Source organism: Doryrhamphus excisus, linkage group LG9 (genome assembly GCF_037039965.1).
Source record: "Doryrhamphus excisus strain RoL-2023G ecotype Guam linkage group LG9, RoL_Dexc_Guam_v1.1, whole genome shotgun sequence".
Classification (NCBI taxonomy): Eukaryota; Metazoa; Chordata; class Actinopteri; order Syngnathiformes; family Syngnathidae; genus Doryrhamphus; species Doryrhamphus excisus.
The window spans coordinates 12,582,054-12,598,741 of NC_136365.1; the positions used below are offsets into that span (position 1 = coordinate 12,582,054).

At 43.0% G+C, this 16,688-nt stretch overlaps 1 protein-coding gene across 2 annotated transcripts in view; it reads left to right on the forward strand.

Moving 5' to 3' along the window:
- The window catches only part of dnah6 (dynein, axonemal, heavy chain 6), a 47,257-nt gene extending 35,966 nt beyond the window's left edge, over positions 1 to 11,291 (forward strand). For both annotated transcript variants that reach the window (XM_078793409.1, XM_058066351.2), the window contains 22 exons: positions 473 to 598; positions 709 to 873; positions 1,754 to 1,821; positions 1,892 to 2,072; positions 2,196 to 2,375; positions 2,462 to 2,695; positions 4,130 to 4,265; positions 4,350 to 4,522; positions 4,847 to 5,037; positions 5,694 to 5,854; positions 6,030 to 6,118; positions 6,840 to 6,986; positions 7,120 to 7,258; positions 7,523 to 7,642; positions 7,710 to 7,831; positions 8,578 to 8,707; positions 8,832 to 8,959; positions 9,040 to 9,225; positions 9,303 to 9,375; positions 9,541 to 9,692; positions 10,223 to 10,445; positions 10,537 to 11,291. In XM_078793409.1, the coding sequence (XP_078649535.1) occupies positions 473 to 598; positions 709 to 873; positions 1,754 to 1,821; positions 1,892 to 2,072; positions 2,196 to 2,375; positions 2,462 to 2,695; positions 4,130 to 4,265; positions 4,350 to 4,522; positions 4,847 to 5,037; positions 5,694 to 5,854; positions 6,030 to 6,118; positions 6,840 to 6,986; positions 7,120 to 7,258; positions 7,523 to 7,642; positions 7,710 to 7,831; positions 8,578 to 8,707; positions 8,832 to 8,959; positions 9,040 to 9,225; positions 9,303 to 9,375; positions 9,541 to 9,692; positions 10,223 to 10,445; positions 10,537 to 10,640 (3,228 nt within the window). In that variant the 3' untranslated portion in view covers positions 10,641 to 11,291. The remainder of the gene's footprint in view (positions 1 to 472; positions 599 to 708; positions 874 to 1,753; positions 1,822 to 1,891; positions 2,073 to 2,195; positions 2,376 to 2,461; positions 2,696 to 4,129; positions 4,266 to 4,349; positions 4,523 to 4,846; positions 5,038 to 5,693; positions 5,855 to 6,029; positions 6,119 to 6,839; positions 6,987 to 7,119; positions 7,259 to 7,522; positions 7,643 to 7,709; positions 7,832 to 8,577; positions 8,708 to 8,831; positions 8,960 to 9,039; positions 9,226 to 9,302; positions 9,376 to 9,540; positions 9,693 to 10,222; positions 10,446 to 10,536) is intronic.
- The last annotated feature ends 5,397 nt before the right edge of the window (positions 11,292 to 16,688 follow it).

Below are 16,688 nucleotides of genomic sequence, written 5' to 3' on the forward strand. Positions count from 1 at the left end.
GCCCCGATGGTCACTCTGTCAGAGCTCCAGCGTTCCTCTGTGGAGAGAGGAGAGCCTTCCAGAAGGACAACCATCTCTGCAGCAATCCACCAATCAGGCCTGTATGGTAGAGTGGCCAGACGAAAGCCACCCCTTAGTAAAAGGAAAATGGCAGCCCGTCTGGAATTTGCCAAAAAGCACCTGAATGACTCTCAGACCATGAGAAACAAAATTCTCTGGTCTGATGGCTTTCAGTTTTAATTCAGTTTGGAATGAGGCTGTAACATGACAAAATGTAGAAAAAGTGAAGCGCTGTGAATACTTTCCGGATGCACTGTAAACATCTTGTTGAATAAATAATGTGGTGTGCAGCTCTTACATTTAACTTATTCTTAGCATGTTGCTAACATGCATTTATTGTTAGACACCCCTTCTGAAAAATGTGGGAAAAAAAACAATGTAGGAAGTTTAAGTCTACGTCATTCATTATCAGGCCAACCGATGGATTCGTTCAAAGGAGGCCAAACATGGTCTAAAGGTGATCAAGCTTACCGATCCAAACTTTCTTCATAAACTAGAAAATGGCATCCGTATGGGCATGCCTGTCCTGCTGGAGGAGGTAAAGAATGCACTCTTTGTACAGTAATGTGTGTAATCAGTAGAAATTCTGAGAAAAATAGTGTGACTTATATCTGTTTATACTTGTACTTTCTTTTCCTGTATGTGTAGTTAAAGGAGACCCTGGATCCAGCTTTGGAGCCTGTCCTGCTAAAGCAGACGTTCATAGCAGGTGGAAGAACTTTGATCCGACTCGGAGATTCAGACATTGACTATGACAAAAATTTCCGGTTCTACATGACAACTAAGATGGCCAATCCACACTACTTACCAGAGGTAATGACAGAACTACCTTGCTATTCGTGGGGTTTACATTCCAATAGCGATCGGCACATAAATATGTCTGCAGCACAACTTGGCATCAGTAAACACAGTGTTGACTTCCACCGGGAAACTAAACTACACATATGTAGCAAAACATCGAAATCTATCTCTTTACATATCAAAGAACATGATCAGCTCATGCCTTGTATCTTTTAATAAAGCATATATTCATTACCAGTCACAATAGTGTTTAAAATATTGACATTTGCCACATCAATAGCGCAATGTAACATTTACAATTCACTACAGCGTTCCATATATATACGAACATGTACCGCATTTTATTAAGACCACACACACCCCAGTAGCCCTTGAATACAATAACAATAACACTCCACTAAGACTGAATTTTGCTATGAGTTCAATAGTGTTTTTTACTGCTCCTTCACATTGAGAGGAGCCAGATCAGCCAGTGGCTCAGCACCTAGCCTAGATTCCTCCCGGACAACTCCCTGGAGTTGAGTTCTGGGCCATGGAACAAGGGATTATGTCTCACAACTGGCCTAGAGATGCCTCTCTGGAGGAAGTTCCACCATAAACTCTGGATGTTTCTACTGAGACTACTGCCCTCATGACTGGGATCCGGATAAACGAAAGACGATGGATGGATGGATGGACGGATGAACTATTGAATTCAGGGCTGTACACAAAGACGGCGTCTGTGTTGATCTCGCTGCGACATTGTGTCTTTCAATTTGTGTCATTTGTATTTTCAATGAAGGTAAAGCTTCAATGTGCAGAGGAAAAAAACAAATTTTACAAAAAATCCGGGCCGTGGATATGTGGGGGTCCACTTTATTATCAATTTGTGAGCATTCTTTTTACTCTTCAGGTTTGCATCAAAGTTACGATCATCAACTTCACAGTGACCAAGTCTGGCTTGGAGGACCAACTGCTTGGGTAGGACATGAAACATGAAAAAATTGACAAATACGAATTATGACATGTCCTGTAATCATTGTTGTTATAGCGATGTGGTGTGCCTGGAAAGTCCTCATCTGGAGGAGCAAAGGAACGATCTGGTTGTGCGCATCAATAATGACCGCATCCAGCTGAAAGACATTGAAAACCGCATCCTCAAGCTCCTCTTTACTTCTGAGGGAAACATACTGGACAATGAGGAGCTAGTTACCACTCTCCAACAGTCAAAGGTTGGCCTTATTCTGCAAATGCTGCTTGGGTGACTTTGGAGTTCACCATCTTCATCCTCATGTCGGATGCTTGTATTGTGACTTCTTATCCCCCGAATATTTTCACTTTTCTGTCTTCCCCAGGTGACGTCTGCAGCTATAAAACAACGTCTGGAGGAGGCGGAGGCCACTGAATTGATGATCAACAATGCAAGAGAGGGATATAGATCTGTAGCCACTCGAGGCTCTGTGTTGTTTTTTGTCATCGCCAGTCTCTCTGAGATCGATCCAATGTACCAGTTCTCCCTAAAGTACTTTAAACAAGTGAGCAGACAATACATGTGTGTAATCACAAGACCGCTTGCGGTGGTATTTTATCGGAATGACATTTGCTTCGCCTTCCTATGCAGCTCTTCAACACGAGCATCGAGATGTCAGAAAAGAGTGACATATTGGAAGAACGTCTGCAGATCCTCCTGGATCAGATCCTACTCAACTCCTACATAAATGTTTCCAGGGGCCTGTTTGAGCAACATAAACTTATCTACAGCTTCATGTTGTGTGTCGAGATTTTGAAGCAGAGAGGGGACATCTTAGAACACGACTGGCAGAACTTCATCAGGTCTACTGCAGGCCTGGAAAAGGTGGGCTGGAAAATAGTGTTCAGTTACATGTTCAGTGTTTCATGGTTAAAAAAGGAACAAAAAAACACTTGGAAGAAATATGAAATCCTTGTGACTGGAAGACAAAGGTCTGAAATGTAAACATGTCAGTCGCTGGGCATCAGGATCAACTGTTGGCAGGGTTGAGCGATAACGACTCATTGGGAATTCGTATCGTGAAGAATATATATTTTGGTATTCAATTTGGCTTCCGTGTATTCTCATGATGACAACAAAGTAGCAACATGACTTTGTGGCAAAATCTGACAAGCTTTGTATCCTCCCACACTGATGTAGGGATGGGTGGACACTGACAACAAAGTGGCAGCTTCTTATCCTCGGCTTATGTATTCAGACTTTTGATTCTGCATTCTGCATAGTTATTCTATGTAGAAATGTCGGAGCCATAGGTTCCCCTCCCCTGATCTACAGTCATGCGGTTGCTGTAGGGGTCTTTCATGATGAAGAGGGTTGAGCCGGAAGCCCATGTATGTTCCTCCCCTCACCTGTGCTCAAGCTGTGGGTAGTGACTGAAAGAGCAAGTTTGTGGGTACCAGCAGCCGAAATGAGTCTGCGAAGATTGTGGTTATTTATACATTCTGGTTATTTATACATTTACACTTATTTATTAATGGAATGAAGATAATAGACTTTGGGAATATATTCACACAATTACTGGATAATGGATGTGCTTTTTAATGTCAGCTGATGTCCCTGTTAGTACAGTAATGGTACACAATGGGACATGATGCCTCAAAATGAGGAATGCAGAGTCCATTATGTACACAGACTTGTGTTGTACTTACAGTACAATTTACAGTATATTTCATCAAATGAAGGAGATTTTCTTTGTTTCTTATCATTCCTCCACCCTGCATGTGGAATACAAACAACAAATGACAAAAAATAGTTACTAAAGGTCTTTCTGGACAGGCCACAGTCTCGGGGGGCATTTTGGAGGTGATTTGGACTCCAGTTAACCGCAGACCAATATCTCCTCTCTCGCTTTTCTCTGCAATGACTGTTGTGCGTCCACTCAGGCCTGAAGGCTTTCTTTGAACACCAACGAATACAACCACAGAGAAAAGAATGAAAGGAGCTCTTCTCTGCTCTGCTCTGATGAGGTTGGCTGATTTGTGGAGCACAATCCAGATTGTTCCACTTACGCCTGGGGGGATAGCCATATATTCATGTGCTTAGTGCTAACAGGACTGGGGGGGCAACCTGGTTGGACCTGATTATTATTATTCCTTCTTTTATTTTGTCTTATGCACTGCATCTTCAATACATGCATCATTGGTCCATGTCATTTACCTGCCAGTATGGTTTCATGTTGGAGACGACCTCATCAATGGCGTAGATTTTAGTATATAGATGATCCGCTCTTGTTATCATCGCTGGTGTCTTATCTCTTAGGAATATCCCGAGCGGCCGGATGTCCCTTGGTTGAGTGACGACTACTGGGAGACGTGTTGTGAACTTGAGGAATCACTGCCCTGCTTCAAGGGCATCTCAAATGAAATCATTGCTACCCATATCCAAGTTCAGCTAGGTAACCCCCATGCTATTCACCTGTTCAGATGGCTAATGTGGTTTTGATTTAGGTTATTAACCAGTGCCTGTCGCCTTTATTAAGGATGTTTTGAGACATCATTTAATCCAGAGGAATGGGAGGGCTATGTGTCTAAGTTGCCACCTCTGGTGGAGTCCAAAGATGGTCAAGAGCTGAGCGGAATCCGAGGCCATTGGAATGAAAGGCTGAGCTCTTTCCAGAAGCTGGTCCTCATCAAGAGCTTCATGGAAGAGAAGGTGGGTTCCCAAACCTGAACTGGACCTTTTCACCTGTTAATGGAGGATGACATCCTGCAGATCTCCAATGATGGAGTGATCCTAAATGTTGGCCATCCTGCTTGGTACGTTGTTTCTTTGTGGAATACTCCGGTTGATGAATGAAGAATGATGCTTTGTTCGAGAGAAGACACATTTTTCTATTTCCACTATTGCTGTCCTGTTGTGTCAAGCAGTTGGTGGGCCTCCACCCTGCAGCTGCCATACTTTGGTGGATGATATTGGAAATGAAAGGTACCAAAGTGATATCTAGAAGTAAAAGTGGCGTCTTTCTTCCTTATCCAGGTTGTTTTTGCCGCAACAGAATTTGTGATTGTCAGCTTAGGGAAGCAGTTTGTGGAAAACCCTCCCATAGATCTTGCTAACCTATACAACGACATGTCGCCATCGACGCCACTCGTCTTCATCCTCAGCACCGGCTCCGACCCCATGGGGGCCTTTCAGCGCTTTGCAAAAGAGAGGGGATGTCTTGAAAGGTAAAACAGCGTGAAAGAGATTCATGAAAGGTTATGGTTAAGATAAAGATGACTAATCACTAAATACTCTCAAGTCTCTCCCACACCAAGCACCACACCCAGGCACACTCTCATTTGTGACGTCACACCGTCACCTTCCAAGTACGGCCCTTTAAAGGCCCAAACACTGAAAGTCACAGATATTACACTACTACTATTACTACTACTGCTCCTGCTTCAATAACATGAAATAATAAGAATACATGAAATCATATAGGCATATATAATAGTATATATATATAATATATAACAGGACGGCACAGCTCAGATGGAAGAGTGGTCATTTCCCAATTTGAGGGTTGCTGGTTCGATTCCCGTGAGTATACTGTGGACCAACAGTTGCTGCTGACGCTGCGTCATCAGCAGGTCAATGTGGTATACGCTCTCAGGCCTTTGAGTACCTTGAAGATACAAACGTGCTGTACAAGTGAAAGTCTGTTTACCAGTTGTCATACAATAAGAATGATAAATTATTCATCTTTACAATTACTTTCAGAAATGAAAAGCTTGTTTAAATGAAATGAGTCAAATATTACAATTATAGTAGCGATAGTAGCAGTCATTTTCCTGACCATTGAAACAGTGTTTTCAAACATTGTGTGGTGTCCAACCTTTAGGGTGGAGTCCATCTCCCTGGGTCAAGGACAAGGCCCCATAGCAGAGAAAATGATCCTTTCAGCGCTAGAGAATGGAGGCTGGGTTTTCTTGCAAAACTGTCATTTGGCCGTGTCTTGGATGCTCCCCATGGAGGAGCTCATCAAGACCTTTGCTGAGCCTGGTAAAGAAACCAACATGTGTCACATTGTACAATATGGTAGCTCCAGGATTGTCACTGAGACAGTACCATGTGGAAAGCCACGGAATACCGTCTGTTTTTCACCACGACAATGACAGAACCATTGATAATGTATATTTCCTGACAGACATGAATGTAACTTTCTCTCCTTATGCAGACATATCCATCCATGAGAACTTCCGTTTGTTTCTCAGTTCCATGCCTACCAAAGTATTTCCTGTTACAGTGCTGCAGAACTCTGTTAAGGTAACAAGACACAGAGACAGCATATGCACTCCTGATCACTAAAAATTGAAAGACATTTTGTACTGTTGGATCGTAAGGAGGCTCTGAGTAACACTTGAAAGAAATGGCGATGAGACAAAAACATTGGGAGTGAAGATTTTATGAAGCATTCATTGATTCATCATTTGGAAACATTCACTTGTCATTTTAAATGTATTCATAAACACGTGAACTTGTTTTAATGCATTAAGTTAACATGTGCTTCTGTTTCAGTAAACCTTTCATGTTTACTATAGGAAAAAACAATGTGGTTAGAGTCGGACAGTCTGGAACAGATTAATGATGCTAACCGTAGTTCCGCTGTACTTTTATACCTTTTTTGGCGACACTTATAGTTGTCATTTTGGGTCCACCCACGTGCTTCACTGATAAGTGGACTCCTTAGCAGGGCCAACCTTCCATCCCACCTGATGCATTGACGTCATCTTGCAGTCACCAACTGCTGAGCGTACGTTTTTCAGCGTTTCCAAATTGTCTTCTATTGGAGTGACACATTTCGGTGCTCTGGCTGCCCTGCTGCTTCAGACTGTGAAACGCTGCTGTATTCCATTTAGGTTAAAAGCAGCCAGTAACTGCTCTGGATACTGTAGATAATCTCCTGTTTTGTACTTTGTGGTTACAACGTCGTTAAGGGAATGTTCTAAAATAGGTATTTATAGTTTGCTGGTGTTTGCTACTCCAGGTGACCAATGAACCTCCCAAAGGCCTACGAGCCAACATTCGCCGAGCCTTCACTGAGATCTCCAGTGATTTCTTTGAAGAACACGTGTTGGGGCTGCAGTGGAAGAAGATGGTTTTTGGAATCTGCTTTTTTCATGCAATCATTCAGGTAGAAAAGTTCAGCATTGTTGCCTTCCAAAGACACCATGATACCATTCTCACCTCTCTCGATAAATCGAGTTCTCTGTGTGAATGTTTCTACAGCATATTTGGCACCACTGATCTCTTTACTTGCATTCTAGGAGCGTAAGAAGTTTGGTCCTCTGGGCTGGAATATCCGCTATGAGTTCAGTGACAGTGACAGGGAGTGTGCGCTGCTCAACCTCAACCTCTACTGCAAGCATGGCACTATTCCCTGGGATGCCCTCGTATACATCACAAGTAGGCTTCTTAGTAATGGTTGAAATCATCCTGAAATTGCATGAATGCACTCAGCTTTGGTAACTTGTTATAGTGTCCTCCTGATGTACTGTATGTACAGTACATGTGTATGCAGGCAGTTTTTATAGTTCCTGATCTATCTTTCATTCTATTTGTGTTGTCGTCATGTCATGTCATGTCATGTCATGTCATGTCATGTCATGTCATGTCATGTCATGTCATGTCACGATATCCTGAGTGAATAACATCTGTATCTGTCCCCAGATGAGATCACATATGGAGGCAGAGTGACAGACGTCTGGGACCAACGCTGCCTCAGGACAATCCTTAAAGGCTTCTTTTCTCCAAAGACCCTGGAGTCGGGCTACACATTTTCAGCATCTGGTACCTTTCACTTTCTGTCACTCTTAAATAAAACTGTGTACATCAAGGTTTTTATTCTGTGTGTAAGGCATCTACTACGCCCCAGAGTCAGAAACCATGGACCTGTATATCGACTACATTGAGAATCTTCCAATCATTGATGACCCTGAGGTGTTCGGCATGCATGAAAATGCCAACCTGGCCTTTCAGGTAAGGACAATTACTGAAATAAAAGCTGGAGCAAGAAGGTGTAAAAGGTGTAATAATTAGTTTCATTTGCTGAACTGAGAACATGGAGTTGTGTATGACTGTTTGAAGCTGCTCTCCCCTCAAAATAACTCAAAATCCCTGGCAAGTTCAACTGTTTAAATCGGGCCCGATCTACCACTTCACAACTCTCATTCACTATTTCCTGGGTCTAATCATCCTGGGAAATTGAGTTCTTTTAGCCAAAAATTAGCCACGTCATTGTTTAAGTCCCAAGGTTCAAAGCGTTTGGAAAAAGTAGTGGTTTATCCTCCGGAAATTACAAAATAAATGGGAATTACAAAATAAGTGGGGCCGCACGTTGGACAAGTGGTTGACATGTAGGCCACACAGTCAGAAGATCATGAAGATCTGGGTTTGAATCTCCGTGTGGAGTTAGCATGCGTGGGTTTTCTCCAGGTACTCCGGTTTCCTCCCCCATTCCAAAAGCATGCAGGTTAACTGGCCACTCCAAATTGTCCATAGGCATGAATGTGGGTGGGAATGGTTGTTTGTCCCTATGTGCCCTGGGATTGGCTGGCCACCGGTCCAGGGTGTGCCCCGCCTCTCGCCCGAAGTCAGCTGGGATAAGTCCAGCACCCCCACCCTAGTGAAGATAAGAATAGAAGATGGATGGATGGAACCAAAGTAAACAGATGCAGATATATCCAGTCCAAAGGCGGTAAAAATGTCTTTGTTTGCCTCCATAGCGCCAAGAAACCATGAATTTGATCAACACCATCCTGGATGTGAATCCTCGCTCTTCAGCCCAAATGGGAGCCAAAAGTAATGATGAGATTGTGTGCGAGCTTGCTGACTCCATACTTGCAAAGCTACCCGGTATGCATGATTGTCTTTTATACTACTTTTACAATGTCTGTGATTGGGATGAAAACGGTATCATGCGAGGCGGCATTGTGTTCTCCAATTGTCCGACTGCATGCGTGCGTGCCTGCGTGTGCAGAGCGCCTTGACATGGATGAGGCCATTGAATCTATTTTTGAGAGAGATGATAACGGTCGCGTTAACTCCTTAACAACCGTGTTGGGCCAGGAGGCCGACCGATTCACCAAACTGGTGCGATTACTCAGGGTATGTACACCTTTAAATGATAAACACACGTGTTAGTTTGTCATTCTTTGTTTTGTTAGCAAATATTCTCCTGTCGCCAGGTGTCTCTCATCACTCTGCAGAAGGCCATAGGGGGTCTGGTGGTGATGTCTGAGGAGATGGACAGGATGTACACAAGCTTTGTGAACAACCAGGTTCCCACCCACTGGTCAAACTGCTCCTACCCGTCTCTTAAGAGCTTGGCCGCCTGGATCAAAGACCTGAACCTCAGGATCTATTTTGTCCAGGTTTTCTTGGGATTTATGTTTTCTTAAGTCTCTTCTACGGAACGGTAAAGAGGTTAACCTGTACTTTTCTCTTGTAGTGTTGGATCACACGTGGCCACCCCAAATCTTTTTGGATCTCCGGATTTTTCTTCCCTCAGGGCTTTCTAACTGGTAAAAATAACAATGGTTCCTCTTCATCTTTTAGCGAACCTTGAAAGGAAGTCTTAGAGTTGGACTTTATTATATGGGGTGGTAATCACCGTGTACATTTTTCAAATGATACAAGAACCCAGAGGAAGCCAAGTGGAACATTCTCTCTTTCTTGTTGACATGCAGCCGTCCTGCAGAACCATGCCCGTCGTTACAACTTGCCCATCGATGAGCTCAACTTCCGCTTCAACATGGTGCCAATGTACAGGGACCAGAGCATGGTGGCCGAGGCGCTACGTAACGCCAGCAGCACCGCTGAACTGGAGATGGATAAGGAGGTACTGCATGTGAATCAGTGAAATGCATGTCTGAGTATCCGTGATCCAAGTGTTCATCGGGCAGTGGCAAGGCAGTGAAACTGGTGTTTGCCAAGCTCGCGTGACACAGCTTGGGCAGTGGCATGGAGAGTCCATTTGAAGTAAGAAGTAGATGCGTTGCTTTTTCCACTGGGTCAACAGGTTTACTTATTAGCAGGGGGTGTGTAAGTGAACGATTGAGAAAGTTCTGTTCCTGACTCGCTCATGCTTTATATATTTAACATATTGGATTTTCAACATGGTGGGTTTGTGGTCTGTCCTCCATGTTTTTTTCCATAAGTGCACTGATGCTACTGTAATGCGCTTGGGAACAAAAATTCACGACTGCAGTCCATTCTTTGCAAGTCTGAGCATCGGTGGCCATTTCTCCTTTTGGTAACATGAATGAAACACAACACAAAGCTCCGGCGGCACCCTGGGCTGATGCATCGTTGGATGATGGCTCCAAAATAAAAAGCGATATCGCTCAGTATTTCTTACTTGTGATGCAGTTGCCAGTGCCCAAAGATGGCGTGCTCGTGCATGGCATGTTCATGGAGGCCAGTCGCTGGGATGATGACAACATGGTGATTGAAGACTCGTTGCCTCGAGTGATGAGCTCCACGCTGCCAGTGGTACATTTTGAGCCGCAGCAGAACTACGAGGCCGAGCCCGGTCTCTATCACGCTCCCCTATACAAGACCTCTGCCAGGGCGGGAACGCTTTCCACCACAGGTACGTATTGTGTCGCATGCTATCATTTCTATTGGCTCGTGTTCACAATTGACATGTTGTTATGTTTTCCTCGTGCTTTGTCTCCCTCAAGGCCACTCCACTAACTTTGTTGTGACTGTACTGCTTCCGTCAAACCAACCCAGCGACTACTGGATATCCAAAGCCTCTGCTCTGTTGTGCCAGTTGGACGACTGAGTCCAATTCTTCAAAAGTAAATACATATTTTCGCATCTTGAATGCTTTGACTGTGAAGGTGGTGTCATAAACCGTTGTAAAACATGAACGATCTGAAGAAAATGAAGAAAACTCCACTCCTGTTACCGACTCCAGTTCCGACGACTCAGACGTTATGCATTCACTTGTAGCAGCTAGTTATGTTGAAAACATGTGGATTGTTTGATGGCTTTGGTTCACATACTGTCAGCTTTCTACAACCCGCCTGTTTAACTATTATGTCATGATGGACGATGCGCCCGTTGCCAACACCCTTCTATCATGTCGCCTTGCTTTCGGCTGCATTGTCTTTTGCATCAACATTTTCATTTCTTGTATATCTGAGATGTTTGACAGCAACTTGTAAATGCCAGAAGGTGAGAAACTACTTCAAGAAAACTCATGGCAAAACAGGAAGGTGGCGTCCATGTTTACCTCGCCACCACATCGTGTCTTTGAGAACAGTCATGTCTTCAGTGAAGATCAAAGTCATGAAAGGTTCATTTAACCCTTTCATGTGTCATTTACAGTAAAGTCTCGTTATATCGATATTGTCAGGAGTCGGAAAAAATATCGATATAACCGGACTGTCGATATATCCGATCCTGCGCCGAACTGCATTAAAAGTGGGCAATAATGCACTCGACATTGTTCTATACCAGGGGTGCTCACACTTTTTCAGCATGCGAGCTACTTTTAAAATGACCGAGTCACAATGATCTACCCACTACAAAAATGCAAAACATCTATTTATTTTCAAATGTATTGAGGATTATTTGTACGTACAATGTATGTTGATTACATAACCAAATGAGCCAATATTGCAAAACACACATAATTAACTATTAACATTTTTTGTAATTACCTGAGTTTACTTTGATGACTTGCACTGAATTGAATCAGCCAGGGATGCATAGTCCGGACAGTAGCTGCTGATAGCCAGGTTAGCCAGGCAAACGCACTTCGAAAAAGACATTGTGAAAAAAAAGTCCACCTCCCATTCCGTATGGAAGTGATATGTTTTTGCCTTTTTACTTGTTCCAGCTACTTCACTCATTTTAGTGACCATAAACTTTAGCGAGGGCTTAAAATCTGACGCAATTCGCCGACTAGCTTAGCACTTTGCATCGTTGTTTACGCATGAGCGGTGACCTAAAGGTCAAAATTCAGTTGTCATCTGACTGGTTGTCCTGTATGTCAATCAAATAACGGGGATGGATGATAGGCTGACATCGTAAGTTCTGCTGCACTTAGAGACGTTGTTTGATTTGATTGGTCACCCGAAGGGCAACATTCAGTTGTCATCTGAATGGCTGCCCTGTATATCAATCAAGTGACGGCATTGATGCTAGGATGATATTTTTTTTAATGTCACGCCGCGATCAACCAGCGATCAACCAGTACCACCTCCGCGATCAACCGGTAGATCGCGATCGACTTAATGAGCACCCCTGTTCTATACACACGAGAGAAACCACGAACGCCAGCATGTACATATGAAAAACAGTGATTATTGCAAGCGACAAAAAGATATCTGAATACAACACAATTAAATACATGTATTTGTACGCTTGTGTCTTCGTTGGAATAGGTGTGTATGCTATGTCAGTTGGTTCTTCTGTTTCAGGCATGTGTTTGGCCAGCTATGTGGGGCGGGTTGAGCATGACCTGTGAACCAGGAAGTGCGGGAATCGGTGTGTGTGCTGTGCTCTGGAGGTGGAAGTGTGAAAAATAAAGTTGACTGGATGCAGCCGTTCGCCGTGTTCTTTTTTGGTATTGAAATCCTTAAGCAAAGATTGATTTAAGCTGCTTTTGTATCGATATAAGCAGACCAAATTGGCTGGCGGGAGATCAAAAGGGCATCGTAGTAACCGGATTATCATAATAACCGGGTATCGTACTAACAGAACTAATTATATCATAAAAGACTAGAAATTTGCCGGGAAATGAAAATAGTATCGTAATAAGCAGTACTTCGATATAACTGATATCGATATAACGAGACTTTACTGTCTATGCATCTACAATTGTTTTATGAACGTAAAACAATAAGTATAAAACGTGTTTGTGCTAATATTTAGGAACATAAAGCACTGATGGCATCCTAAACGGGCAACGGAAGATCTGGTTCCAGTTGCCATTTACTTTGCTAGCTAATAGGAATGCTTGCAAGGATGGCTTAACAATCTATTAGGAATACATACTCACACGGTGTATTAATGACACGTCACCATGGCCGCCATTTGTATAGGTTACTAACTGGAAAATACATTTTGACACTAACCAAAAAGTACACTAACCAGGGCAGACGCTAACTGAGGCCACTATATTGTATGCTTGCATACAGTACTTGTATACTTGTAGCTACTTCATGAATATATAGTATTTATGGATTTCATTCCAGTTTTAAGTAATCAATGACGATTGAAGTATTTAATGGTGTATTTCTTTTTCATGAATGAATGTCACATTTAATAACACATCTGCTTTGTTTAAATGTTTATTAGTTAATGACATATTGAATTGAATTTTATATTGAATTACTTATTCATTATATTCATTTAATTCTCTTATTTCATCCTCTATAATTTACTGTGTGTGTGTGTGTGTGTGTTTGTGTGTATGTGTGTGTGTCGTGGCCCGATTCCTCACCGAAGCAAATATTGTGGGCGAGGCAGGTGACCTTCCTTGTTACTCTTCGTCTGCTGAACAAAGTCCACCGAGATCTCTTCCAGCTGACCTGGCACTGACAGAACCACCAAACGGAGCCAACATTAGCCACCAGGATTACGTGACTCCGCCCCTCACTCAGGAGTAGTTACCGTTCCTGACATAGGACGCCCCACTGAGTGAAAATGCCGTGGGTGTGTGGTGTGCATGCGTCTGTAGAGCTAGGTTTCATGTTTGTAGCTCCAGACCCAGAATTAAAGCTGGTTCTTCAGCAGGAACGCCATAATATCAGGTCAGGCGTGGCAGTGTTATGCGGTGAATATGTGTTGTTCCGGTTACGTCTGCTGGTCAGGTTTGGCATACTTCTCTTGTCCATGAGTGAAGGAAGGCGGGAGGAGACCAGGGCACGCTGGAGGGATGATGTCTCACAGCCGGCCTGGGAACGCCTCAGCATCCCCTCGGTGGAACTGGAGGAGGTGGCTTGAGACCAGGAAGTCAGGGGTTCCCTTCTGACATTGGCACCCCAGTGTGGCTGTGCATGTGGACGTTGGTATTACCCCATCCATAATTTTCAACATTTTCACAAGAGTACAAAGAGTACTCTTTTGAGCAACCCCCCTCCCCCCCTAAAAAGAGTACAATCCCAAATGAAAAATGTTGATAGGTCCATGACCAACTGACCCAATACAGCCAGGAAATTCGAACATGTCCAATCCAATCCAATAGTGTTCTCTGGCTGTATTTTGGGACTCTGGTCAATCAGTCACTGCCCATCAACATTGTATTGAACAAGATAAAAAAATATTTTTCTTTCAAGAAAATACAAATGTATTACAAATTTGGTCTTTTTGTATTGTTCTTTCTATCAAATGATACATGTAGAAAAGTCCTGATGCAACAACTGTTTTCCACAGGATTTTTTAAACAAGGGAATACTTCTTGTATACACACATGATTACTCAAGGAGCAGAAGAGTTGCCCCTGGTTTCCAAAAGCCTGAGGAGATAAAATCTTCTTTGAAATGATGGACACAACCCTTGAACTCAACTCAATGCGAAGTATGCAATAAAGATGCCACAACTGTTTTGAAAAGGCTTAACAATCACACCTATAGTCTAGTCAGTGTATCACAGGAAGTGAAAATCACATTGATTGTTACTGCACTGTCCACAAAGTCAAATTCACCACCACAGAGTAATTCAGAAAATGGCAATCACAGCCAGGTCCATGCCCAAATATACAAAATAAACACAGAGCTGGCGAATAGATTCAGGATGGTCGGTTTAGTTTTGATCTTCTCCATTTTCGCAACGGCACTTTGGAACAAATCCGCCCTGCTCGATTCCTTTGATTTGGAACCTTTCCAAGCCGCCTGGTCAGCCGCGACAGCGTCCTTCCGCTTTCTTTCCGAACGCACAAAGCAGTAAACATTGATGTATTGTTCGTATGCATTGCTCGGTGAGCGATGAATGGCAGTAATTCTCTTTTTGATGAACGAAAATAGGTAATCGAAATCACCGGGGTCGGCCATTGTCTGATTGTTGTGTTGGAATGCGAAGCACGCAGAGCTACGTGGAGTATCGCGTGGACTGGTACGCTCTTGCACTAGCATACGACGACAGGGGACCAGTCTATTCGCGCTAAAATTTGACTGCGTCCCGCGGTTCGAACATACAGACATCGACATTTTCTGGTTTTCAAAAAAGCGTATGTTGATGTCTTAACCCCCTCCCCCCCTCGTACGGTTTGTACGCTCGAGAAAATGTTGAAAATTATGGATGGCCCCTAAGAGCTTGAGCTTTTAGCTTTTACCCAGTGCTCTAGACTCCACAAAGGACCTGCTTGTAGCCCACGGTTGTGCAGGGCTGGCTGAACCAAATGGGATACACCTCTCAGACCCGGATGAGTGGAAAATACGTTTGAACAGTTCTTTATTTTTTTCTTGACTTCAATCCTTTAAACTAAAAGCACAAAGTGAACACATTTATGTTGATCTTAGCACTTTGTGTCCACACCAATAAAAGTCTGTGGAGCTTTGAGAGCTGGATTTCCTGTAAAGAAGTCTGTCGCCGCAGTCGCTGCAGTCACTGCAGTCGCTGCAGTCAGTCACTGCAGTCGGGTGGTGCTCTACATATGACAATGGACAAAGAACAACAGTCTAAACAATCCACAGTGCTTTCACGACTCCATTAAGATTCAAACAGGACATCATCCAGTTCAGGTGAGTTGGAGCCTCCAAAGCCACGTCTAAAAGCCATCAGTTCTACCTCACATAGTCTACAATTCAGATGCAGCATCCATGCCTCGTTTGGCTTCGACATAGCAACCTGCATTATTGCTTTAAATGAACACATGGACACTGAAATAATAATAATGTTATTGTGTCGCTGTGAGCCGGAAGATGTGAAACCACCCAAACGTACGGGGCAGAACTAAAAAGATATATAAGATATTTTTATCAATTTTAGACAAATATAGTGGAGGCCAAAAGGATTATACAGTACGTACAATCGGGCATATTAAGAAAATTATCACTTCCAATGTTCTCAATGTCGAAATCTATTAGTATTTTATTATTTAATATTATATATTAAATATATATTGATATATACGCATTTAATAATATATATTAATATGTATGTAATATATATTAATATATATATAATATATATTAATATATATATTAATATATTATGTAAGACCCAAAAACTTTTTTGTAACATGCTTGTTTATGTGTCATCGGCATCAACAATTTATGGTGATGCCTATGAACTCGATTCATAGAGCAAATCTGTTGTTCGCAATGCCACAATGCCACCAATCTTGTGTACTTTACCGTCTTCTCATATGGGGACACAAAAGGGGTATTTGTCCCCAAAAGGGGGTAAAAATATTCTCGATGGAATTGCACTAAAGAGGTCGTTCTTCTCTAACGTGTGTTGCTAAATTCCTGGAAGGATGTCCAGGTAGGCAGTGACTTCCGGTATTGTCCCAAATAGTTACTACATTCATCCATTTTCTGGGTCGCCAGGGTACGCTGGAGCCTATCCCAGCTGACTTTGGGTGAGAGGCAGGGTACACCCTGACTGGTCTCCAGCCAAGGGCAGGATATTTCTGACATCAAGTGTAAAATGTAGTTACTATGTAGTGAGGGGGGGGGGGGGGGGTCATAGTTGGTGCCTCCAGTTTCTCTCATGTTCCAACGACTCCACAGAAGATGAGTGGAAAAGTCGCTGCCATTGGAAAGCTGTACGGCTGACATGGAAAATGAGTTATATAAGGTCGCTAATCATCCCTGCATGATGTTTTCCAGTGATTACAAAGTGTTTGTCTTTCGCTGGGTATTACAGTGTGAAATAG